The following is a 25,042-nucleotide window of genomic DNA, read 5'->3' as shown; positions in this document are numbered from 1 at the left end:
ATGCGCTCAGCCCCGGCGGGAGCCGAGAGCGAGGCGCCGGCAGCACCCTGGCACGGCCACGCCCGCAGCAACACCCGCAACGGCCGCCGGCGCGCGACGCTCCCCGGTCGCTGCGCCCCGCCCCGCTCCCAGCCCGGGGAGGGGGCGGGGAAGCGGAGGCGGGGCGTCTCCAGGATGTACGCAACGCCGTTCGGAGGAGTATGGCATCATCGGCGCGCGTCGCGGAGCGGCGTTCAGTCGGAGCGATGTCGCCGCCGCTCTTTAGTTTGCCGGAGGCGCGGTTCCGCTTCACGGTGAGCACGGCCGGGCCCGGGCGGGGGTGGGGATCCCGTCACTCGCTACCGCTCGGAGGGGCACCGGGCGGGCGGGAGGCGGCGGCTGCGCGCCGGTGCAGGGCTCTGCCTCCCCTTCCGCCTCAGCGGCCGGGCCGCGCCGCGCCGCGCCGCTTCTGCCTGGCTCTGGGCCCGCAGTCCCGGCCAGGGCTCCCGCTGAGATAAAGCGGTATAAGGCTGGAGACAGGGCTTCGTGCTGGCTCAACCTAGCCCGCCAAGGGGAGGGCCTACTGTTTAGTTAACTAAAATTATAGTCAAATACAATGACGTTAAATTCTGGTGTAACCCCGCAGCAAAACGTCCGTAGCTTATTGCGCTTACCTCTTTTGCACCTCTGCTGAATGATGCTTTTCCGTCGCCATGGGAGGCGGGGCTGGATGTGTACCCGGGCCTCTGCATCCTGCCGTTTGCAGCCCAGTTTGTCAGACAGGGGAATGGGATTTGCACAGAAGTGGTCGAGGCTCAGACACTTGCTCCATTAAATTTATTTCGTTACAGGATGTAGTGATTTTTTTAGACCATCCTGTTAGCAGGAGTCCTGTCCCAAGCCGCCGTAACCTGCCTGTGAGGCAGGTGAAGTTGTGTTTGCGGGGTTTGAGATTGTTGTAGATGCCGTGTTGGTCACGACAGCCTATTCCTTTGTGTTTCACTTAGAAATACTCTTTTCACCGCACTGTTAGCCCAGGTTTGAGGTGTGATGCTCTACTAGCTCACATGCCTAATTTGTTAGGTGCTTGTTATCTGCCCTATTTGTTACACAGTTCTCTTCATAAACTGACATGTGGTGTGTGGCAAATAGATTCCTTAATATTTCTGTTCACTGTCAGATAGAGGAAGGAGGAGATCCTTCTGATTTTTGCACTGGTTTCATAATTTCATGTTTTGTAGACATCCACCAGAGAGGCTCTGAATAACAAAAGTATCAAGCCATTGTTGAACGCATTTAACCAGATTCCTGGGAGGTAAGTAAATGCCACTTGATTTTAAAAGGTGCCTTTTCAGATAATTTTTAATAATCTTGTCCCTAATAGTTGTTATTAACTGATGTGGAATGTTTGCATTTGCAGTGAAAATGAAAAGAAATGTACCTTGGATCAAGCTTTTAGAGTTATTGTAGAAGAAGAAATAGTAAGTACTTCTAACTGCTATAGCTAAAGCTCAAATTTCTATTTGCAAGTTAATGTATTAATTTAACAGCAACTTAATTTAGTATAAGGAAATACTGTTTATTAAAAACATGAATTATGTGAAAGTTACCTAATTAAGATTGAATTGATGTAGATGATTAAAGGAGATTGGTAAGTAGGACAGAATGGCAGTATTTTAAAGATACCACATTATAGTGAGAGGTGTTGACTTAGCCTTTTCCAGCAGTTATTTGTACTGTTTATGAATGTCTGCTATGTCTTAAAATTCTAGTTCATAAATATACATTATTCTTGAATTATCCTTTAAAAGTGGGGTAGAGTGGGTTATCTGTTACTAGCATGTAACAAAGCTGCCGGTCAGCTGAAAAGAATGATGAAAGAAATCAAGGAATGTTTTTGTTGGTATTACTTGAACAAAGGCTGAGTATGGGATATTAATTTTCAGAGATAAATGATTCTTTCTACACAGTAGGTGTTGTGGGGTCTTTAATGGCCAGAAGCAGTCAAGAAATGTTGCTCCCTCAATAAAAATTTTATATAGTTAGCTAACAGGTCTGATTTAATAGACTGTTTGAAGTTTTGGGAAGTTGAATGTTTTAAATATGCCTACTTGGAAACCAGAATTTTAGTTTTGTTGAATACATTTTGGTCAGAGTAGAGAAGTTTAACACTATTCTGTTTGTTTAGATAAACAAAGCTCCATGTGAAAATCTCCTGGCAATTATTTCTCTTGCTATTAATGGAGTCACAGAAGGTGAGCATCTTTCAAATCACTTGGCAGTTTTAGGGGCCATTTAGAGAACTCTTACAAAAAAAATCAGATTTTGAGTTGTCTATAGCAGTTAGCTTTGATAATATGTGGTCCTTATGCTAGTGGTTATTAAGTCTTTTTCACTAGAGGAGTGAAGGATAATATAATTAAGTTCAGTTGTGTGTGTGCCATTTGTGTTGGAATTGTTTTTTTTTTTTTAATAGAGGATGCATGGTTTTGGTTGCAACATAATTAGCATTTTCTGTCTTTATCCACCACCGTAAAATGCTTAGAAGTCTCCCATCATTACTTCAGAGATGAGACCACTGAGGCAGAGAGGTTAAATGACTTGTAGGTTTCTGTCAGGCGCTGGCAGAGCAAGAGATAGCTTTTCCTGAATATCTGTGCTCGTCTCCCAGTACTGACCTGTCAGTAAACAGCTGTTTTTTAGATACTTGAATCTGTTTCTATAACTGTCTTTTGTGTCAGAAATCATTGTGCTAATCCCTTCTGAAGAGGCCTTCATGCTCTTCCCTTTGTTCATTTGTTCACATTACACATCAAATGCTTGTTTGTTCTAGTAAGTAAAGCTCAACTACATGTGTTTTATGAACTGTAGAATAACAAGACCTGTGATTATGAGGAATGCAGATGCTACCAAACTACAAAGCATGGGTAGACAGACTTGGAGCGCTGCTTTTAGCAGTGCTTTGCTTGAGGAAAACACTCTTAAGCTTCATAGGTGTGTGTAGTGTAACTTAATCATGGAATTACCAAGTTAACCAAGTCTGAAAGAGTTCACTTGCAGTCTGCAAAGAGATGTGAGGCTGTCTCAGACTTTGTTTTTAGAACAGTTATTCTTTATTATTTGTTCTCCGTTAGTGCAAAGCTCTTGTAAAGCTCATCTGCATATATATGCATAAAGAAATAGCTTTAATGCCTTCATGCCTTAGCCCAAACTTTTTGTTAGGGCTTGTAGGAACACAGGAGAACTTTTGTCTTCCCTTTTAAGATAATGTCCCTCAACTGCCACGCCTCTTTATTGCATTTCAGTTCAAATTTGCTGTATAAAATGTTCCCTGTTCCTTATAGGTATCTGCACTGCATCGACCCCTTTTGTGCTTCTGGGGGATGTTCTGGATTGCCTGCCTTTGGATCAGTGTGACAAAATTTTCACTTTTGTGGAGAAAAATGTTGCTACATGGAAATCGGTAGGTCTTTTTCAAAAATGTGATGTAGTTGTGCCAAAGCTTCAGTGTACCTGAACTATTTTTACAAACAGATTTTAACTGTCTTTGTATCTATTTGTGTTAAAATAGTAGCATTGAGCACATTTTGTTTTGAGGCTTAAAAATATCTGGGCAGCAGAGGTCAGAAAATTAAGAATTAAAAAAAAAAAAAGGTAATTTTGAGTGATGTTCTATTCCTGACTCCTTTCTCTACACTGTACAGTGTTGGTAACATTTAGAAACTGGAAATTTAACTTCCAACGCACAATTTGTATCAGTAGCTTCCCTCTTGACTTACTATTCAGCTTCTTCCTCAGAGCTGCAGGAGATTTTTCCATCTCCAGTTTGCATGAAAGAAGTCATCTTAATGAGCTTTCCATTACAGGACTATAGCAATGGTGAATATGCTGCCCTAAAATGTTTCTGCTTTTGAGGAACAAAACCAGACTCAACAGTTTTGAGGCCTGTTGTGAGGGCTCTATGCTCTTGCTGTAGCAGGCAAAGAGCTGCTGCAACAGGCTGCTGAGCTTCTTGTGCTGCAGGCACTGTTAATTAAAGAGGGAATTCAGGGTCTTGGGCAGAAGTCCTAAGCTGCCTGTATTTTATTCCAAGATAATAAGAAAACTTGCATCTCAGTATCATTGGTTTGCTCTTTGGCAGTAGTGCCAGGAACACAAGTGTCAGCAACTCTGTAGGTGACATCTGAAAAGCATTCCAGCTTGTGTTTTCCTAACCAGGACTATCTCCCCTAGGCATTCATTCAGGCTGTTGTGTTTCAGATAACGTTGTGTCCCCCGATATATTCACAAACTGTTCTTTTTTGTTAATTCAAGTATCTATCAGTTTCTTTCTCCCACTGCCAAATTACTAGTACTGTGCATGCTCTTAAGTCTTTTGTGTATTGCTCTTTCCTTATGTGTATAAATAATGCATGGAATAATAAAGGCAATAAGTGTAAAAAAAAAAAAAAAAAAAAAAAAAAAAAAATCGTGTCTTCCAGGAAAAAAATGCATGCTGCTCTTACAGTTCATTGTCACATGTTTTTTTCTGTTTGGAGGCTGGATTTAAATGTTGTGTTTTATGCTTTCTTAGAGTTCATGGGACTGCTTGTTTTATGTTGCCTTTTTGTGAAATCTGCCTCTTCTTTAAGGGAAGACTCAAATTTAGACTTAGTAGGAATGACTCATACTTATTCATGACTATGATTGAATTAAAATCTGCTCAAGGTTTTGCGATCTGTTAATGATCTAAATACCTTTCCTCCATTTCAGAATACATTTTACTCTGCAGGGAAAAATTACTTGCTACGAATGTGCAATGGTGAGTTGGAGTTTTTCAGGGGGTGATGGGGAATTAAAGAACTCCCTATCTCAGCAAATGAAAGTGAGTTTAATAATTTGATTTACATTCAGATGTGTTCAAGAAGTAATAAACTTAAAAGGCAGGTCAGTCATCTTAGCAGATATTCATGAGTCTTGCTGATTAATGTAAAAGTTATTTTGACCTTGGGGATATCTCTTCATCAGTGGAGGTTGTTATAACAGAACATCTGAGAAATATTTATTCCTTATATTCCTTAGAATGACAAGGCCCATATCAGAGGCTGTATTTCAGTAGGATTCATTTGAACTTACTGTTTATTGCTGTGAAAGTGTTGGGAGAATTGGTAGATTCATTTGGAAAAAATATGGCTGATCTAAGGAAGTTACTAGCATTTAAATTTACAAATCTTAGCTTCCTTTCATTAGCTACCTAGGTCATGTAATTAGCAAATCTTGAATTCTAATGTGTGAGAAATTGAAAGAGGGATAAATACTAATATTCTTTTTACAACATTTAGACCTGCTAAGAAGATTATCTAAGTCACAAAACACAGTCTTCTGTGGAAGAATTCAACTGTTCTTGGCTAGGTTATTTCCGCTTTCAGAAAAGTCAGGTGAGATTTTTTTGTGTTTCATCACACTTAACATGTAGCAAAGACTAAATAATGCTGAGTCTTTTAAGTTAATGGATGATGGCAGACCGAATCCAGTTGGAGAAAATCACTTTGCACTTGTATCTTAGTTCTTGTGTCTACCCTTGATATTGTAAGTGACTTTCATTTGTTGTGATTCCAAACACAAGTTTTGAATGCTGTTTCTGAGAATTTGGTATCAGCATCTCATAAACAACTAACTGAATGAACAGCTTTTAAGACTGATCCCTTTGTTTTTCACAGGACTTAACTTGCAGAGTCAGTTTAACCTGGAAAATGTCACTGTTTTCAATACCAATGAACATGAGAGCACTCTAGGACAGAAGGTGAAAATTCCTATGTTGTTTTTCACTCATTCTGCAGTAAACATGTAAGCTTTTTTGCACAAAAATGTGCTACTGTGCTTAATATTTGGAACTGTATGTTCATAATTTGGTTGTCCTTCTTCCAGACCAAGCTGCTGATTCTGGAAATAGGCATGTTACTTCATATATTAAACTGTGCAGACTTTGAGGGGAAAAAAGTTGATTGTAAGCACCATCACGTACTGTACTAAGTCTTCCCCACAGCGTATGGAGGATAGAGCTGTCCCTTCAGCTTTTTTCAAGACAAGTCAGGCTACCGTTGCAAAGTGTAGTAAGGTGTTAAGACATGAGTTCATTATGCATTTTACTGGAGTAATACTTTAGAGATCTTTTTAATTACCAGCTTAAGCCTTCTGATCTGATGTGTAATAAAATGTTTAAAATAAAGAACACTGTGAAAACTGTATGCAAATTATACTGGCATTTGTATAAGTTTTAAATTTTTTTTTCCTGTCAGCACACTGAGGAGAGAGAAGAAGGAATGGACGTAGAAGAAGGTGAAATGGGAGATGATGAAGCACCAACAAGTTGGTGAGCTTACTGCGATTTTAAAAGTTGAAACAAAACTTTATAAAGTAAAAGTAAAGAACTTTTTGGGAAATATCCTTAAATGTCGTACTCGGGAATTCTACTTACTTCCTGCCCTCTCAAGAATAAATACAACCTAGCAGTGTCTTAATCTGTTTAAATTGAGTTGCCTGGAAGAGAGAGAAATCTACAGATTATTGAAAAAGTTGCATACCCTGGCTGAAAACCACTGCTATTCTCTCTTTTTGACAATTTTCCCAATTATCTTGACAAAACTTGTTCTGGTAAGATGTATTCAGGGATTCTGAGTACATGCTGTATATGCTTTGAGGAGAAAAAGCTGTGCTCCTCTTCATTCCCCAGATAGTGAAAAACTCCTAAGATCCCTTTTTCATATTATTTTGCTTTTATGGTGAGAAAGTAACAATAGACTGGATGGAAAATTCTTTTAGGGACAAATTCTGAATTACAGATTTCTCTGTAAGGGCTCACTATTGACTCATTATTTCACCTAAAAATGAATGATATTTTCTGGGATTGTACATTCCTGAGTGGACTTGCTTTCAATATTGAGTTTTTTGTTTGTTTTTCCCCAGTTCCATTCCAATAGATTATAACCTGTATAGAAAATTCTGGTCACTTCAAGATTATTTTAGAAATCCTGTGCAGTGTTATGAGAAGGTCTCATGGAAAACTTTCCTTAAGGTAATCTGAGTTCATGCTTTCAACCATTCAGACTAAGTAAAAATCAGCATTTACACAAGTAGGACAGTGACTACATAGGCATAGAACAATTCAAATGCTAATGCCATCGAAAAACAACAGTGTAAGAGGAAATGCATTTTGCTGTTTTCTAAAGTGAGCCTTTGATGGTAAACATTATATTAAGATGTACAGTAAATCCCCGAATAGAACTTGTGTTAGTCAATAATAGAAAGACTTCATATGCTGCAACAATGTCAGAACTACCTTCTTTGTGATTTATCAGCTGCAAAAAGCAGACCTTGTGGGTTGGTTTGGGTTTTTTTCCCCAAGGAGATAAATAATTCTATCTAGTCCTAGATCTTACTTTTGAATGGTCATATTGACCCCAGTGGGACCCTAAAGATGATAGGTTTCTAACAAAGCAAATCTCTTTATAGAAGCAATGACTTGAACATCCCTTTCAGACAGCTGTCTCAATTTTGCTTAGCATGAATGTTGAGGATGATTTATTGCTAAGCTACTGTTTCTTCACAATTTTTCACTCAGTTTTTATTTAATAGCAAGAAGTCTAGGTTTTTTCATCTTCATTTTCTGTGTTCTGGCAATAAGAGGTAACATCTGCTGAGACATCCTAATATAAATCTAGTTAACGAGGTCTACATTCTCATCTTTATAAAAAAAAAAATCCACACACACAAAAAACAAAACAAAAAACCAAAACACACAAAAACCCCCAAATCCATGTGTGATTCAGAGAAACTGAACAAGGCCAGGCTTAAGTCTTTCAGATGAAATTTTGAAGTTTTTCCTACACTGCAGCTTTAAGGCTCTGAATTGATTTTGAGAGCAGTACTGCAAATTTAACTTATGTATCTTTCTTTGTATATATTCTGAAGAATTTGAGTTTGAATATAGCACTATCATCATGTGGAACTTTTTTCTTCATAACATCTAAACGACAAAGCAGTTTTGCACAGTTCACAACCCATAACGTTGTTTTTCTTAGCATATTTTAAATACTCCAGATTATTAGATGTTCTGAAATGAAAAATAACACTTTCACTGTCATTTGTGTGTCCAGAGAAGTCCTGTATATTGGTGGCAAATGGGTCATGTCAGCTGTCTGATAGCAAGTTTACAAATTATTTTAATTGTTTGGCACTAATTCTACTGTAGTTCTCTTAACTACAAAGCTTTAATATTATTTTCATATGGTAAATAACTCCGTTTTATAGTACTCGGAAGAAGTTTTGGCTGTTTTCAAAAGTTACAAATTGGATGACACTCAGGCTTCCCGAAAAAAGTTGGAAGAACTGAAAACAGGAGGAGAACATGTATACTTTGCAAAGTTCCTAACTAGTGAAAAGGTACGTGATTTCTTTTCTCAGAATCACAGACTAGTTGAGGTTGAAAGGAACTTGTGTCTAGTTAACCTCCCTGCTCAAAGTTCTCAGCTAGAGCAGGTTGATCAGTGTTATGTCCAGTTGGGTTTTGAATGTCTCCACGGTTCCTCTAGGTGTCCCGTTGCATTGTTTGATCACTTCCTTTAGATATATTTATTCTATTATTTTTTATTTTCTTTCTTTGTGGATTGCCTCTGTTAATTGATGATTCAGGGGACTTCTATTTCTGGAATAAGAGCCTGCAATAAAGCTGACATTTATTTATTGCATTTGATTTGTATTGTTACATTTAGAAAGTGAAGTTAGAGTAAATATTTAAAGATCTGTTGCTTTTTTATTGCGTTTAGAATAACATTTGCAAAATGTGGCTGATGATGTGCTAACTACATTTTCTGCCTCATAATAGTCTTGTTAGAAGTTGCTTTGAAAGAGATCTTGAGAGTTTTTAATTCTGTTAATATTGGCAAAAATACAATGCTCTGCTGAATTTAATCCCAAAATTGTCTTTATTTTGGAATGGTATATAACTTTAACTTTTAAATGCATGCATTAGTAGATGACAAAGAGAAAGTAGCTGCAAGTCTCAGTGCAGCATCAGTTTTTGCTTTCTGGGATAGAAGAGTAGGTAAATTCATCATAAGCCTTTGACCTGTGTATTGATGGTGTTAAAATAATGTAGTATAGAATATATAGAACCGGTTGCTTAATTAACACCCAATAGTCAAAGGCCTTTTTCTTTAAAGAATCTTCAAATGTTCCCTTTGTATGATCTATCATGCTGCAGCACATAGTGTAGAAACCAAGCAGTGTATCACTGTGCAAGTGTTGATGACAGCGAATGCTTCTGTGGTAGCAGAATCCTTCCATTGTAGCCTATAGTTCATAGGAAAAGGGAGCAAGCTGTCCTTCACTTACTGAAATATTTGAATATTTGTTTTTCGAAATTCTTGTTTGCATCGAAGTGAATGTTGTTAAATCCAGCAGTATAAAACTAATTAAACAAAAATCTAGGGATACTTTTACAAGCAGTTCCTTGTGCTTTTAAAAAATCAATTTCATTAGAAGTTTTGATAGTCTTTCCTAAATTGTGCTAAATGACAGTTTACCTATCTTGGTACCTTTTGAAGTGCAGATCTGCAAGCGTAGGTGTTCCTGAGCAGAGCTTCTGTAATGACTTACCATCATCTTGTTGTAAAAACAGTCTCCATGGAGTTTATCTGAAAACATTTGTTGGATTTTTTCACCTACACGTGCTTAGTCTCCTTAATGTGTCATTTTTTGTTGTTGTTTAGCTGATGGATTTACAGCTGAGTGACAGTAACTTTCGCCGTCACATCTTGTTGCAGTACCTAATACTATTTCAGTATCTGAAGGGACAGGTCAAATTTAAAAGGTAATGTGGCAATATTTTGTGTTTTGGAGTTGGAGAGCTAAGAACTTGGAGATAAACCAAAATATTTTAAAAGATTTTTGTCTGCTTGTTCTAAGGTTCTTGTGAAACTTACAGAGCCTTGAATTGGTAAATACAGGATGTGGCTGAGGTTTCTTTACAGCAGGAAAGGGGAGGTCGCATTCTTGCCTTTCTCTGCTCCTCTCTGCATGATTCTTTGCCCTCCCTTGCAGTGGTTCTAGTGTTTATTAGACTTACTTGAATTTGTGCAGTTTACTAAACCAGCAAAATACCAATCTGCTCATCTTTGCAGAGTTAGTTTTCTGCCAAATTGGTGAGTTGACTGGGGTCTTAGAGAAGTAGAGGCCACTAAAGCTTGCTTAAGGTGAGTGCCAGTCATGAGGGGGAAGGAGTCTCCCTCTTTGGCAGCTGCAAGTTGTTAGACCAATGCAAGCCACATGTATGTGGCATCATTTTGAATCTGTATTGACTCTGCAATGGGGCATTGGTTGCTGATTTGTTTTTTCCTAGTGTGCTACAGAATTCTGTCTAAAATAGCAAGAAATAACAATGGTCATTGTTGCTGTTATAAATTAATGCGGCAGAACAAAACCCCATCTTTTCCTACTTTCTAATGTTATGCTGAAGAAAATCCTACCTCTCTGTTTATTTCCTGTGCTCTTGACCATATGTGCTGCACGTAAGGATTAACGTTTAAGGCAGCTGTCTTTCACCTGCAACACACTGCTTTTTATAAACAAATCTCAAAGAACTTTGCAAACTAGATTAAGATCTGTATCCTCACTCTATAGATTATTTACCAAGGCAGTCCGGTGGCAGGGAAGGAGTAGAACTTGAGTCTGCTGAATTGCAGCTCAGTCCTGTAGAGGTCATAGTCAGTCATTTCAATGACAATTCTTTAAAGTGTTCATTAAAAGCACTTGTTTATCAGTGGTCAAGGATGATATGATGTATAAATGGGGTATAACACTTGGTGCAGTTGTTGTAAAATAATACTAATTATTCCCTTCCTTAAAAAAGATGAGCTTTTTTATATCCTATTAACTAAGAGAAGCTAGTTCTAAAAAGTCTTTCTTGTGTTATTGACTTAGCCATGATCATGTTTATATTTGCTATTTAAGATACCTAGTGCTTCAGAAAAAGCTGGTTGGTGTTATATTGCTTTTGAACACTGTAAATGGAATGTTAATGGTAATGCTTCAGATGGATTCTTGAACCAGTGAAAAACAAAGATGAGAATCTAATCTGATTTTTAATGTGTCTTTAAAAAAGGTTCTGGTCTCTGCTTGGGAATGAGAGTCTTTTCACTTCTACTTTCTGATTGCATTGTAATTCTAGATGTACCAAATGACTTGTTTAATGACTTCAGGTTATGCCACATAGAATTTATCTTTTGAGATATTAAAGATCATAGAATCTTTGGGTTGAAAGGGACCTTTAAAATCATCTAGTCCAACCCCCCCTGCAGTGAGCAGGGAATGAGCAAGATTTGTGTCCTGTATACAACTGGTAGATTAATTGTTGCTTTTACTATGGTTTGTCTACAGGAGTGCTTTAGCTGAGGTTAGGGGAGAGTTTTGGTTTTGGGGTTTTTTTTTAAGTCCTTTCATTGTGCCCACTTGCTGTGTTTTGATCTTGAATCATGCAGATGGACAACTTCCTATTGGATGAAGCTAAACCTTGAAAGTATATTCTACAAGCATGGTCAGTCCATGGGACCAGACCAGAGCACATTCAAAGTACATTCATATACTCCTCTCTAACACCCCTCAAAGTATGTAGTGTAAATGATGTGTCCTCAGCACTTTGATGTGTAGTAAACTCTTCAAACTAAAAACAACTTGAGCTGATTTAATGACACTTTTTGTTTTTTTGTGTTTTGTTTTTGTTTGGTTTTTTTTCAATTCCAGTTCAAACTATGTTCTAACAGATGAACAGTCTCTTTGGATTGAAGATACTACAAAAGCAGTTTACCAGGTTGGTGCAGTAGATGCTTCTATAAAAACTACATGGAAGAATATTTAGTATGTAATATTTTATCAACCACCTTTGAAGCAGTAACCACCATATTCTTTGGGTTTTTTTCCCCTATGTATTTTGCTAAAAGTATAATGCAAAAAGTTAATCTCTTTCCTTCCTCCCAATCATAGCTTCTGTCAGAAAATCCTCCGGATGGGGAAAGATTCTCGAAAATGGTAGAGGTAAGTACTTTCAGTACTGTCTGCACAAAGTCTATATAGCAGGTAAAAAAGCAGTATCGGTTTAAACTAACTTTTGGAACATAGATGTAATATCTGAGATAAGTTATCTCATCTCAGTAAAAAAGATCTCATAACATCTTTTTATTTTGTAGTTGTATTTTTCCCATGTTTTCATTAACATGGTTTTCTTCCTTCTCCTGGGGAGAAATGGAAATGTGTATATGTGTGCATGTGTACATACAGGAGACATTTGTTACTGAAAAAAATAATAAATTTTTTTAAAGACTTTGCAGAAAGCAGTTCTGTGCCCAAAGACATGGGAATAAGATGCAAGTGAAATTAAAAAAGGAAGTTGTCTTCTTGCTTTCCTTTTTTCGTTTACTTTGGCTGCATCTATTTTCTTTTATATAGAAGGAGAAAGAAAAGCCTTTCCCACAATTATTGAAGAGAGGACATAACACTGTTTTTGAATAAACTAAACCAGCTCTCTAAGATTATACTGATGACTTTCAAAATAGTGGCTGAAATACAACTGTAACGAAGTTTTCCCCTTAATTTTAATAGCTCAGTTAAAAACTCTGGGGTCAACTCCAAAGGTGATTATGACCCTAATAATGTGCATTATGTTTCTCCAGCATATATTAAATACTGAAGAAAACTGGAACTCATGGAAAAATGAGGGCTGCCCAAGCTTTGTGAAAGAAAGGTAACTCTATTATGAAGTAGAAGCTTGCGGCTGCTTGTTTGAAATGGTGGTTCAACTTCAGAATATGTACCCATGGTGGATATGAACATTAAATGATTCACACAACTTTGAGATTTGTATAGTTGGATGTCCCTTCTGTGTGTGCAGAAGGCTCTTAGATTTCTGCTAAAAGTCTTCAGGCTTCATTATGTCAGTGAAGAGGTGGTCATGAATGTGCGGAGTCTTAGGAGAGCGTTTCCTCACGGTCTCACAGCAACATGTTGTTTCCTTAATACCAAGGATCCACTGACTGAGGAGACTGGAGCAAGTTGTCCCCACTCCTGCCTTCAAGCAGACCCTATGTGGAAGAAGTTAATGTTTGACTTTCCCATATACCAGTTTAGATTGCCTCTAAATGAAGCCTTTGGTGTTACAGCTTTGGTGGGGCAGTGTACCTAGAGTTTTGTGTAATGGTTCTCCTCTTATGCACTTTATTAGGTTTGCCACTTGGTGGCGATCACTTGCCTGAAAAGAAGTTATGGTTAGGTGGCTTTTGCCATTGAAAGGTTTCCTCTGTAATTAGTTACTAACTAGTGGCAAAACTTGAACTTGGACTCCATATGTCTACTTAATTATCTTGAGGTGGTGACCAAATGTGACCAAATATTCCTCTTCCATCCTCTTCATTCTACACACAGACTGTAGCCTCTTCATGGTAAGGAGCATCTGGGTCATTATCTCTTTGCAGATTTCCTTTTATGGAAAGATGAGGTGGAACCACCGCTTCATGACTTCAGCTGTTTGCAAAAATGGGAGGGGGGCTGTGAGAAGTGAGAAGTTACTATTGTGCGGGGAAACAAAAGTAAAATTACAAAATTTGACTTTTATAAATGTTCTGTCTCCTTCTTTAGATCTCAACCAGAGTTTCAGCTTGGGTAGGTCTTACCCTAACCTCAGTGGTCTGGGATCTTCATTCTCTGATCCCATGAAATCAGGCGCACCTTGGGGAAAGAGAACTTGCAATCACAGAGCAGATGATGCCAGCAGCAGGGTAGATCATACTTAGTATGTGCTGCTGGTATAAATGTGATTTGCTTCTTTTTCTATATCGGGACTCTGATAAACCTTTAAATTTGTGAGTGAACTAATTTTGGTGTCTGGCAAATTTCTTTCCTTATCCTTACTTTACCTTCTCTCCCTCTTCCCTCCTGCCTTCGACTCCTAGAATCCCAGTTCTTCTGAACACTTTCATTATGATTTAACTTGGCACCATCTGAAGTGAAATTACTTTATTTTGTTCTCTAAATATTACTGGTTTGATACTAAAGAGCATGCTGTTTATTTTTCTTTAGACCTCCTGATTCTAAGCCAATGAGGCCTGTGAGAAAGAGGCCAGCTCCAGAGGACTTCTTAGGAAAAGGACCAAACAAAAAAATCCTTATGGGGAAGTATGTTGGATTTTTTTTTTTCATTACAGGGTTTCTAGGTTTTGGTTGCTTAGTTGGTTTTGGGGTTTTCATGGGGGTTTTTTGACACTGTTTTTTCTAGTCAGTAATTTTCAAACTCCCTCACTTTGGAGCTGCTGGGAAAAAACAGCCAAGGGATGTGTCATTCTTTCAAAACTTGCAGTAGGCTTCCTTAGTCATCTCTTGTCGATCCCTTTTAAATAGTCTGTAAGTTACAGGCCGAAAGTCTGTGGCTTGTGCTTGCTGAATCAATTTTTATACTTTTGTCTAATGTATCTATGCCATGGATTTTAAAATAACACCCACTGGTATTTTAACTGTGGGGCAAAGGCTTCTTCTTGATATGTCCTCTCCAATAGAAGTGCCATGTTTTGCATGATACTAAGTGCTGCATTTTTCCACTTCTTTCTTTAGGAGAAATTATAGTCTTTTCACGGTAACGGTTTACCCAACCTAGATATGGAAATTTTGACCTTGTCTTGAGCTTTAAGACCTTGTACTGAGTGTTTAGTAAAATCTCCCTTCTGAAGAAGTGATACAAACGTGGCCTTAGCTAGTTTGGAAAGAGGAAGAGTTTGTTATTGGTTCTGACCACAGAACAGCAAGAGATCATAATAGAAATGTAATACATAATTTTCCTACTTTTTGACATCAGATGTCTGTCACTTCTGGTAATTCCCGAATTATAATAAATTCAAGTTGAATGGTATGCTTTATTATAAAGGCTCTGGTGTGAGAATTTCTATAGTGTTTTGTGTGTCTGTCTCTGAACGACAGAAAGTGGAAGGATAGAATGATGAATGTGGGCTTTGATATGTGTTTATGTTTCTCTTTTCAGTGAGGAACTGACCCGCCTTTGGAATTTATGTCCTGATAACATGGAAGCTTGTAAATCTGAGAGTAGGTAGGTAAAAAAGCTAACTTTCAGCACTCTAATTACACAAAAAATTAAAATTATTACAAAATTGCCATAAGGAAAGTACATAAGATGATCTGATAGGGTATGCCATTTCACCGTGTGTCGTGAGAGAAGTTGCTTTTATGAATCTTTTGTCTTGAAAACTCCTTACAGGTTTCTTCACTAGTCTTTATGCTGTCAGTAATTTTCATTACTTAGTAAAGTAAAATCTAAGCTAAAAAACAGATGGAAGCTCCCATTTTGCAGAGTGTGATTTTATAATTAATTACCTTATATAATAAAGGAAGATTGCCAAGTGTGACTCTAATGAAGTTAGTGTGCTATTTGGCTATGATTTTCAAGCAGGCAGGTGCTTTGAATAGTATTAGGTAAGAGGAAATATACTAGCAGGCATTGTTTCAGTGCATACCGGATCTACTAGTGGTGCAGATGTAGAAAAATACAGTTATTGGTTATCCTTTCTGCTTGCACAATTGTAGGAAATACTGAAAATGTACTTTGCTACATAACTTTCTGTTTGTTAAAGATAGTGTAATCCCGTTTTGTGCAGACATGGTACCTAGTATGAGAATTCAGAAAAGGAAGGGGACACTTCCCAAAGAGAACTTTGCTAGGAGCATGGCTGGGGAGAGGTGCTACCTGTGTAGATGTCCTGAGTGGAAGAATTGCTTTTCCAGAGCTTGAGAGCTCTGCAGAGGAAGTGCCCTCCTTTCTTGTGAGGCCGAACTGTGCAGGAAGGCTCTGACAGGATACTTGCCTTTACTAGGCCAAGGGCAAAAGGTGGAGTTGTGTTTGGAACCAAAGCTTTTGATTCCCTGTGCATGATTGTATTGTGTTGCAACTTCTTTAAATAAAACAAAAACAAGTCAAAAAAACCCTAAACAGAGATAAACCAAGAAAATGCATGCCATGGTAAACAGGAAAGAGAAGATCCCGAGGGATCTGGATTCAGTTCCAAGTTTTTTATAGACTTTGTGACTGAATGTGGTCAAGTGACTGTAACACTTTGCTTTAGTTCCTTGTGTCTTCATTCAAATGGGTTAATACTTCCTTACCTGTCTTCTTTTGAGATAGCTGTTCTTGGGATAATATAGCAGGATTCAAATCAGATGGATTTTCAAGATGCTGGTTTTGGTTCTGGTAGTCAGTGGTAATACTACACTTAAACATTCATGGGGCACTGCTTTCCTGGGCAAAATGTTTTTCAAAACAAAATTAAAGTGAATTTATAGACCAGTGTGTTTCACTGCCCCAACTGATTACAAGGTTCCCTTGTAGAAGCAGATATGCCTCTGTCAAACATTAGGTAGGAGAAATACAGATCATTGAGCTTGCTTTGCACCACTGATAATCGTGGCTCACAGTAACCTACAGCTCTTAAGTAACTGCATTTCTTGATTGTAGTCTTCAAAGCAGCAAACTGTCCTGATTGTTGTGAATACTATTTCTGTTACTAGATCATGGTTCCTAATGTAGTGGTTTGAACTTAGCTGTTCTAAGAGCAGAAACATCAGTCGTCCTTTTAATAAATGTACCCTATGAACCATAAATACTGTCTTTTAAATCACAAGAAGAGCTGAGGTGGATGGGATCTCTAGACATCATCTAGTCCACAGCCTTGCTCAAAGCAGGGTCAACTAGAGAGCAAATTGCCTAGGACCTTCTCCAGTCAGGTTTTGAATGTCTCTCCAAGAGTGGAAATTCCACAGCCTTCCTGGGCAACCTGTTCCTCATGGAGAAGTTGGGGGGGCAGGGGGAGGGTCTGATGCTTAAGTGGAATTTCCTGTATCTCCATTTGTGCCAGCTGCTGCTGCTTGTACTTTCACTGTGTAGCATCGAGTCTGACTCTTTCTTCCTACTGCCCCTGAGCCCTCTCTTCTCCAGGGTAGACAGTCCTAGCTCCCTCGGCCTCTCCTTCGATGTTAGATGTTCCTGTCCATGCACAGCCTTTTGTGTGGACCCATGTCTCTTGTGCTGGGGAGACCAGAACTGGACCCAGCACTGCAGATGTATCTTGCCAGTGCTAAGTAGAAGGGAAGGATCACCTTGACCAGTTGGCAACCATCTTCCTAATGCATCCCAGGATACTGCTGGCTGCCTTTTGCCAGAAGGGTGCATTGCTGGCTCATGTCCGTGGTGTCGTCCACCAAGACCTTTTCTGCAAAGCTGCTCTCCAGCCAGTCACCAGCCTGTACTGGTGCATGGTGTTGTTCCACCCCAGGGGCAGGACTTCTCGTTTCCCTTTCCTGAACTTCATGAGGTTCCTGTCAGCCAATTCCTGGGGTCCCTCTGGATGGCAGCACAACCCTCTGGTCCATCAACCACTCCTCCCAGTTTTACACTGTCTGCAAACTTGCTGAGGGTGCACTCTGTCCCATCATCAGTAGGTCAGTAATGAAGGTGCTAAATAGTATGAGACCCAGTATTGAGCCCTGGCATATGGTAGTGACAGGCCTCCAGCTCGACTTCATGCCACTGATTACAGCTTTTTTAGCCCAGGAGTTCAGATGCTTTTTAGTCCACTTCAAATAAATCAATTTCTCCTGATGCCTCTAGGCTTTGGACCTGTATTGAGCATACTTTAACTGAAGTACCTTCAGCACAAGTTGCCAGGATCACCATGGGGGATGAAATGAGCATGTTTGAGCAAGTCAGGGAGCCACTAAGATGGGATCATTAAGTACAATATTAAGCTATCTAATAGTTTTTCCCCCTCTTGTGATTGTAAATAATTGGGGAATAATGGTAGTCTAGCTTTCTCTGGTAGCTGGTGAAACTGAAATAGAGGGTGGGGGAAGAGGCCGGGTTTTACTTATCCTGTCCTGTCAAATTGCACAAAACAAACAACCATTTTAGACTCCCAAGTGCTTGTGAGTCCCGTGAGTAGCAGCATGTTTCTAACACAGCCAGTCAGTTGTTACAGGTATTTTGATTAAAGTCTCATTGCCTTATTGCCAGATTCTTGTCTTACATCCCATAGTCCTTTTTCACCAAATGCTACTGACAGATCTTCATGTCACCTTTTGGTATGGCAGAAGGTCTAAATACATATAAAATAGGCAGTGCTAGCGACTACTGGTACACTTCAGTGGTTACGCCATAAATAATTTCATAGAAACATGTATCAAAGGGATTATTTGCTAATTTGCAATTGTTAAATTTGAGTAGGTTGTTTTGGGATTGTTTGGGTTTTTTTCTTTGATGGATAAGCTTGAGATTTGTGTGAATGAACTGCAAACCAGCTATTTTAGGGGAGTATTAAGCTCCTTATTTTATTTTCTAGGGAATATATGCCAACGTTGGAGGAATTTTTTGAAGAAGCTATTGAACAAGCAGACCCTGAAAACATGGTTGAAAATAAGTACAAGTATGTCAGTCTTTGTGTTTTGCTTTATTTTGACCTCTTTCATGTTTGGATTGATACTAATATCTGGACAGGACTCCAGTAATGTACAAAAAATTTTTGTTGGGACAGAAGTATATTAATTAGTAAACGCCTCAGATCTTATTCTGTGCTTTCACAGATGCCATACTGTTACTAACCAAACTTGTGTTTTATTATAGGGCTGTGAACAACTCTAACTATGGCTGGAGAGCATTGAGACTTCTAGCACGCAGAAGTCCCCACTTCTTCCAGCCAACAAACCAACAATTCAAGAGTTTACCTGAGTATCTAGAAAACATGGTAATCAAATTAGCCAAGGAGCTGCCTGTAAGTAATATTATCCTAGAATAATAAATGCTGAATTCATTTGACTTCCTGCTTGTCTCTTGCAGTCCATTTGGTCCATGGGGAGGGAGGGGGCAAAAAAAACACAGGGGGTGGGGGGGAAACTTGTTCATTAAAGTAAAAATTACAAATAAAATTGGTCTGTGGAGGTGGCAGTAGCACTAAACTGACTAGCATTGACTAACCAATTAAGTGCTGAGCTCCGCCTTGTATTCTGTGAACAAAGATCTGTGGCAGTCACGTTGGTAGGCAGGAATACACTTGTACGCAGCTGCCGCAGCTGCCGGGCGCCATGGTGCAGGGCACAGCACTTCACTGAAGGTTGAAGCTGGTGCTGTGGCTGCTGAGATGGCAGTAAAAGGGGCAGGGTGTTGCAGCTGAAGATACTGTGCTAAGTGTTACCTGAGCTTTACAGCAAGATTTACCAGAGCTCTTCTGTTGGCTCCCTTGCTTATAAAACATGTAAAGAAAAACAGACCTTGTGGAGCTGTAAACTTAAGGCATTAACCCTTTGCGTGTTCAGCAGTACAAACTTGAGGCCAGGGAAGAATCTTTCAGATCACTTTATACACAATGATAAGAGAGACCTGGGGATGGGAGCATTTTCCAAACCTTTGAGCTGGCATGCGACCCAGCAACTTCTTGCGGACATGAACCGGTGCTTCCATATTTGAGACCTTCCTTGTCTGTAATGTGAAACTACAGAGGGGTAAAGGTTGGACTGTAGTATATAGCTTTTTTGTTTGTTCGGAGTTAACTAGATGCTAATACCAATTGTAGAAAACAATATTGGGAGGGGAAAGCTGTTTAATATATTACGGTATCGCTTTATGCAATATTCCTGATGGTACTACTGTCATGTACCAAATGCTATGGCAAGGAACTAAGAGGTAGGTAAGGCCTGTGATTGAAATGTAGGAAAAGAGGAAGTCTTTTGTTCATCTTGGCTGATCAATAGCTAAATCAGAGAGTGAAAAGTTTGTTGTTTGCATATTTGTTTGCCACCTTTAAGAAGTTTGAAAGTACAGAAAACTTTGAGGAATTCCTGAGTAAGGAATAAAATTAGTGAAGAAGAATAATGAAAACAAAAAAGTGCTTATCAGTAGTGGTCTGACAAAGTTGGTTGGTTGGGCTTTTTTTTTTTTTTTTGAAGTAAGAAATAAAGCTAGGTATGTAACGCTTAGTTGTGGTTACTATGAAAAAGAGAATCCTGTGAAGTCAGTGGCTACTTTCATTAGGTTTTCTAATTAATGTTTTATTAGAACACTTGCTACTGGTGTTTTGGCTATACAAGACTGGGGGGGATTTTTAATTCTCATATGGGGTCATGTCAGGTTTTCCATTCTAACACACATTCCAGAGACAATCACAGAGCTGTAAAATGTCTCTTTAAACACAAAATTCATCCAGTGATGTTTAGTTCTCTCATTGTAGCCTCCTTCTGAAGAAATAAAAACAGGTGAAGATGAAGATGAGGAAGATAATGATGCTTTATTAAAGGAAAACAATGAAAGTAAGGTTTGCATGTTCTTAGTGTTTTCAGTTTCTCTCTTGGTGTCTACTGCAGAAGCTGTGTTTTAACCTAGTTTCTACTGAGGGTCCCCAGTCCCGGTTACCCCAATGCTTCTGACCTGAACTTGCATTCGCACCAAAAAGCACAGCCTTTTCAGGACACCGGGCACCAGTAGCAACCTCTCAGTCTGTGCTGAAAGCATCCAACTTGAAGTTGGATTAGCACTTTCATTAGGAGCCTCTTCTGCCTTTGCTGCTGCCTGGTGTATGTTTACATTGTTAGGAGGTGTTTATAGCCAAAATGCCAGCATTGCTGTATAAAAACCTACCCGTGTGTTCCTTGCCCCGCTTTCCTGTTCTTTCTACCCTTTAATTGCTGTGGGTAAGTACCTCCCTCTAGCCCCTCCTGGGGCGGGTAGCTACGGGACTTTCAGACATAGATATATTCCAACTCTGAGATCTGTACTTCCTCTTCATTTAAAATATCTGAAAGGCAAAAGCTTCTCTAAGAACAGCCACCTTCCTGACAATGTCACCTCTCGTTCATTCCTCTCCATGAACTCGCCCTTCCATTTTTGCCTCTTGCCTGTAACCCTGGTATGTCGTGCTCCTTAGTGTCTGTCCCTGTCTCCTATGTCTGTGAATCTGCCTTCTTCCATCCTCGTGCATGCCTTCAGCTCGCAGCACCTTCTCCCTTGCGTGTGCTAGCTCTTGGGTCCAGCATGGGCAGGTGGGATATGCAGGGTGGGAAACTCGTATGCTGGCTACTGCTGGTTACCTGTGGATTTTGTGGTTTTGTTGAAAGACTCTTCTGTTAGCGGAAAGCCTTCCCTGGGCCTCTGAATCTCTCTTTTGTTGCCCCTTTCCATCCAGCAGTCTCTTTGCCAATAGTGGAGGAGTTCTCTTCAGCCTAACGCTGCCTGAAACAGCCTTTGCGGTTTCACTGTTGAATTTGCATCTTTCTTTAAATCTTGTCTTAAAGCAAAGATGGCAGAGCTGTGGTCTGCTGTACACTGTTGTGCTTAGAAACCGGGGAAGTGATCAGAGTCCTTCCGTTGTTGTGTTGATCATGATCTTCCATTCTTTCCCCTCAGTGCCGTAGGTTTAGTTCAGATAAATGAGTGTGGCTGATAAGCACTGGAGAGAGTTGAAACTTCCACTACATGCCAGCTGGCTCTTCAGGTGGCATGAGGGTGAGAGATTTATTAAAAATTAAGAACATGATTAATTTCTGTGCATAAGTAATTCAGTCTTCAGGGTTTTTTTCTTTAAAACAACATGAAACACTGTTGAACAGGTGGCAAGCCAGAGACTGTAGACCAGTTGTAAACTATGAATGTGCAAACCCACTTGTGTAATTGCTGCAGCACTTGGCTTCTCAGGGGAGCACAGCATTCTGCGTTTTTTGTTTTGTTTTTTTATCTTGATACCACAATCACATAAAATTCTTTAAAGTACTGACTACATATTAAAGTTTACTACCCTATTCACACTCCTGCTGCTAATAGGAACATGAGGCTTGAGTAACTCAGTAAAAGGGAAGCAGGCTGGTTTTGTACCTGGGTTAACTCTGTGTGAAGTGATGAAAATAAATCTGAAAGACAATTTAATGTTAAAGATCACTCTGTATTTTAATATTACAGTTGACTCATGTATTAAAGATGGCAGGCAGCCTGTCAAAATCCTTGTTTTCGTTTGGAGGCGGCAGGTCTGACGTACTTAACGCTTTAGCAATTCTCTTTCAAATTCTCTTTCAAACAGGAGATGACATAAAACCCCAGGATTTTCTTTATCCTGGGCAATAAGGGATCTTCGTCTTGAAACCTAGGTAATACATCTGTAAAAATCCATCTTGAGTAGGTTGTAACACCTAAAGGAAAGGTGTAAGTCAGTCTGTTTAGTAAATAAATAGTTTTAAAATGGAGCAGATCAGGGAAGATTCACTTGCAGTACCTGGAGACGTTCCCTGTGTCTCACTGTAATTCTTTTTTCCCCCCAGGTCCAGAGGTACAACGGGACAAAGCCATGACGGGCGAACAAATAGAGTCCTTTGCGAACAGGCTCGGGGAGCAGTGGAAGGCCTTGGCTCCCTACTTGGAGATGAAGGATTCCGATATACGGCAGATTGAGTCGGACAGCGAGGACATGAGGATGAGAGCTAAGCAGCTGCTGGTCGCCTGGCAGGATCAGGAGGGCCCCCATGCAACCCCCGAGAACCTGATCATGGCGCTGAACAAAGCTGGGTTGAGTGACCTTGCGGAAAGCCTGACCAATGACACTGAAAGCAGCAGCTAACTCTGGTGGGGGGGGGTGTTAACTGACTGTTCTGCCTGTTGTTAATTGTGACTGTTTGGTTTGCTGTTGTTAACTGTTGTTGCTAGGTAACAGATTTTTGGGTAGGTATTTTATGTTCAATAAACAATAAAGCTTTTTAATAATATTGTTCAGTTGTCCAGATTGCCGAAGGAATCCTTAGATTCCTGCCCCAGAATTAGGAAGCTTCATCTTAGATGGTGGAAAGGTGACAGGGAGGCTGGAGCGTCAAGGCAGCTTGGTGCATACTGCCATCAGAGGCTTCTGTGTCAGCAGAGCCCAGGCTGCCTGTAGGAACAAGCCTGTGTCATGATCAATGAGGTAATTTTTTTGTCCCTGTTCACTGTGAAGTGGCAACCAGTTTCATTTTAAGACTGTGGCTATCTATTAATGGGTACTAGCTGGAGCTGTTTCCCCTCAAAAAGGGAGGGATTTTTGTGGTGGTTTCTTGTAGAATTTGTGTTACTCAGTGAAATTCTAATTGCCAAGGGTTTTGAAAACTATGTACCACAGAACTATTCTGCAGAGTACTGCTTCAGTTACTGAATCATACCTGTGCATTTCCAGGTTGGTTAGCTACCTGCTCAGAGGTACACTCCTGCCTGGAGAGCCCCTCAGGGGCGCTTTGTGCCTGCTTCCTCTCCTTTGGATTTACCCGTTACTGGGCGCTTCAGTGCAAGGCAGTAGAGGCCCATCTATGGTGCAGGCACAATGTGGTAGAAGGTAGGAAATCGGTGAGGATCCCTGTCACCCCCTCAAGTCCCTAGAAAGACCTCCACTAGACAGGCCTGTAGACCTGTGTAGTAACTGCTGCTTCTCCTACAGGGTTTTCAGTGTCCCAGTTATAATTAAGTACATCTCATCTCAGTGAAACAGCTTGTAGTACAGGTACAGTTGTCTGATGTGATAAATGTACACATCTCAAAATTAGGAAAGAGCAAGAGCAGCAGAAAAACAGGACAGAACACTTTCTGGGAAGGAAGAATAATTAACTTTTTCATACCTATTTTGCTGTGACCAGTAATAAAAAATAAATTATTTCATAGGGGTAGGGTCATGCAACCACTCAGAGCAGAAGGATCTCCTCAACTGCCACCAGCAGCTTTAGGAGAGGAGACATTGATCACAGGACAACTAAGAGGATGTAGTTCCACAAAGCAGCAACCAGGCACAGTATCTCCTCCTCAACATGAGGTAGAACAAGCCTTTAAAAACATGAGGGCCTGGTACTGTTTCTGTGGGGTACACGGGCACAGAGCCAGTACTGCACTGGGCCTTCCTTAAGGGGTGGAACTTGCCCTTAAGCATCATCCAACTTCTTAAAAATACCCCCTTAAGCCTCTAGTGTGCTCCCAGAGGAAGCTGTGGGAAGGTGGCACTACAGCAACCAAGCAACACAAGTTGTAAAGCAGAGAAACTACTTGGGAAGGTCGCAGCTGAAGCATCCCCAAGGGAGGGTAAAAGAGGGATCAGACTCACCACATCATCACTGTTAATGCAGCACAACTGAAGGCATTTCATATGAACACGGACTAGTATCAGGACAGCTCTCCTAGAAGGGACTGGGCCATGTTAAAAGAAGTCAGACCCTCTACACAGAGGGGGAGTTCTGCTGCTGGCCTAGTGCTTTCCTGGCTGTAGCCAACACTGACACACTTTTCTACTGCAGCCTCCCACTAGTGTACAGCTGCTCTACTCCTGTGGGGAAGGAACAGAAGTCACTGTAAGTAAGCAAGGCCCCATTTTGCAGCTACCATACAAGACTTACCTACAGAGCAAAGAGTAACGGGACAGGAGAGAAAGCCCTACAGCTTAAAAAAACAAAGTGGTGCTTTATTACGTGACTGCTTCAAGACATTCATCAGTGGCGGCCCAAGAAGTAGAAACAAACACATACTAACTACGCTACCGAGACATGAACCTTTTTTAATGGAGACACATTGTTGATCACAATTTATTCTGAAGTCATGAGATGCCAGCGACAGAACAGACTGAGTCAGCAGGTCAGGCTGGACAAATACTTGATTGTAGGTAGCCACGGTTGCTGGCTATGGGCAGCAGCACTGAGATACGCAACAAGGCAACAGTTTCTCTTCTACCTTCCTCACAGAACTGCCAGGTCAGGCAAAGGATGGATAGCTACTGAACTGTGGTATAAACCATGCAAGAGTAACAACTGTGAGAATAGGTGTGTAATAAATACTTGATGACATTAGAGAGGAAGGGGGGGGCTTATTTTAAAAATTTATCTTCCGCAAGACATTAAAGCTATTTTAAGTATTGTCACCACCACAGTGGGCAGCCCAGTCCAGCAGTGACTAGTTGGTACATGGATCAGTTTTGAAACAATATCCCTCTTCACATGAAAA

At 40.1% G+C, this 25,042-nt stretch overlaps 1 protein-coding gene across 2 annotated transcripts; it reads left to right on the top strand.

Annotated features, from left to right (window-relative positions):
- Nucleotides 1-200: 200 nt before the first annotated feature.
- Nucleotides 201-22,655, top strand: THOC1 (THO complex subunit 1; the record flags this gene model as incomplete). Of its 2 annotated transcripts, XM_082014661.1 has the most annotated exons (22): nt 201-293; nt 1,221-1,294; nt 1,400-1,460; nt 2,168-2,234; nt 3,324-3,442; nt 4,732-4,780; nt 5,301-5,396; nt 5,679-5,761; nt 6,258-6,331; nt 6,925-7,033; nt 8,269-8,400; nt 9,729-9,829; nt 11,758-11,824; nt 11,998-12,048; nt 12,684-12,754; nt 13,645-13,668; nt 14,086-14,181; nt 15,038-15,103; nt 18,402-18,485; nt 18,683-18,830; nt 20,283-20,361; nt 22,360-22,655. In XM_082014661.1, the coding sequence occupies 22 exons, from the start codon at nt 201-203 to the stop codon at nt 22,653-22,655; spliced, it is 2,040 nt and encodes a 679-aa protein (XP_081870787.1). The 2 variants fall into 2 exon arrangements, with proteins under 2 accessions (XP_081870787.1, XP_081870788.1); XM_082014662.1 differs by lacking the exon at nt 13,645-13,668.
- Between the last annotated feature and the right edge of the window lie 2,387 nt (nt 22,656-25,042).

The sequence above is a fragment of the Phaethon aethereus genome, assembly GCF_964289735.1.
Source record: "Phaethon aethereus genome assembly, chromosome: 2".
Classification (NCBI taxonomy): domain Eukaryota; kingdom Metazoa; phylum Chordata; class Aves; order Phaethontiformes; family Phaethontidae; genus Phaethon; species Phaethon aethereus.
This window is presented reverse-complemented; position numbering and strand designations above follow the sequence as displayed.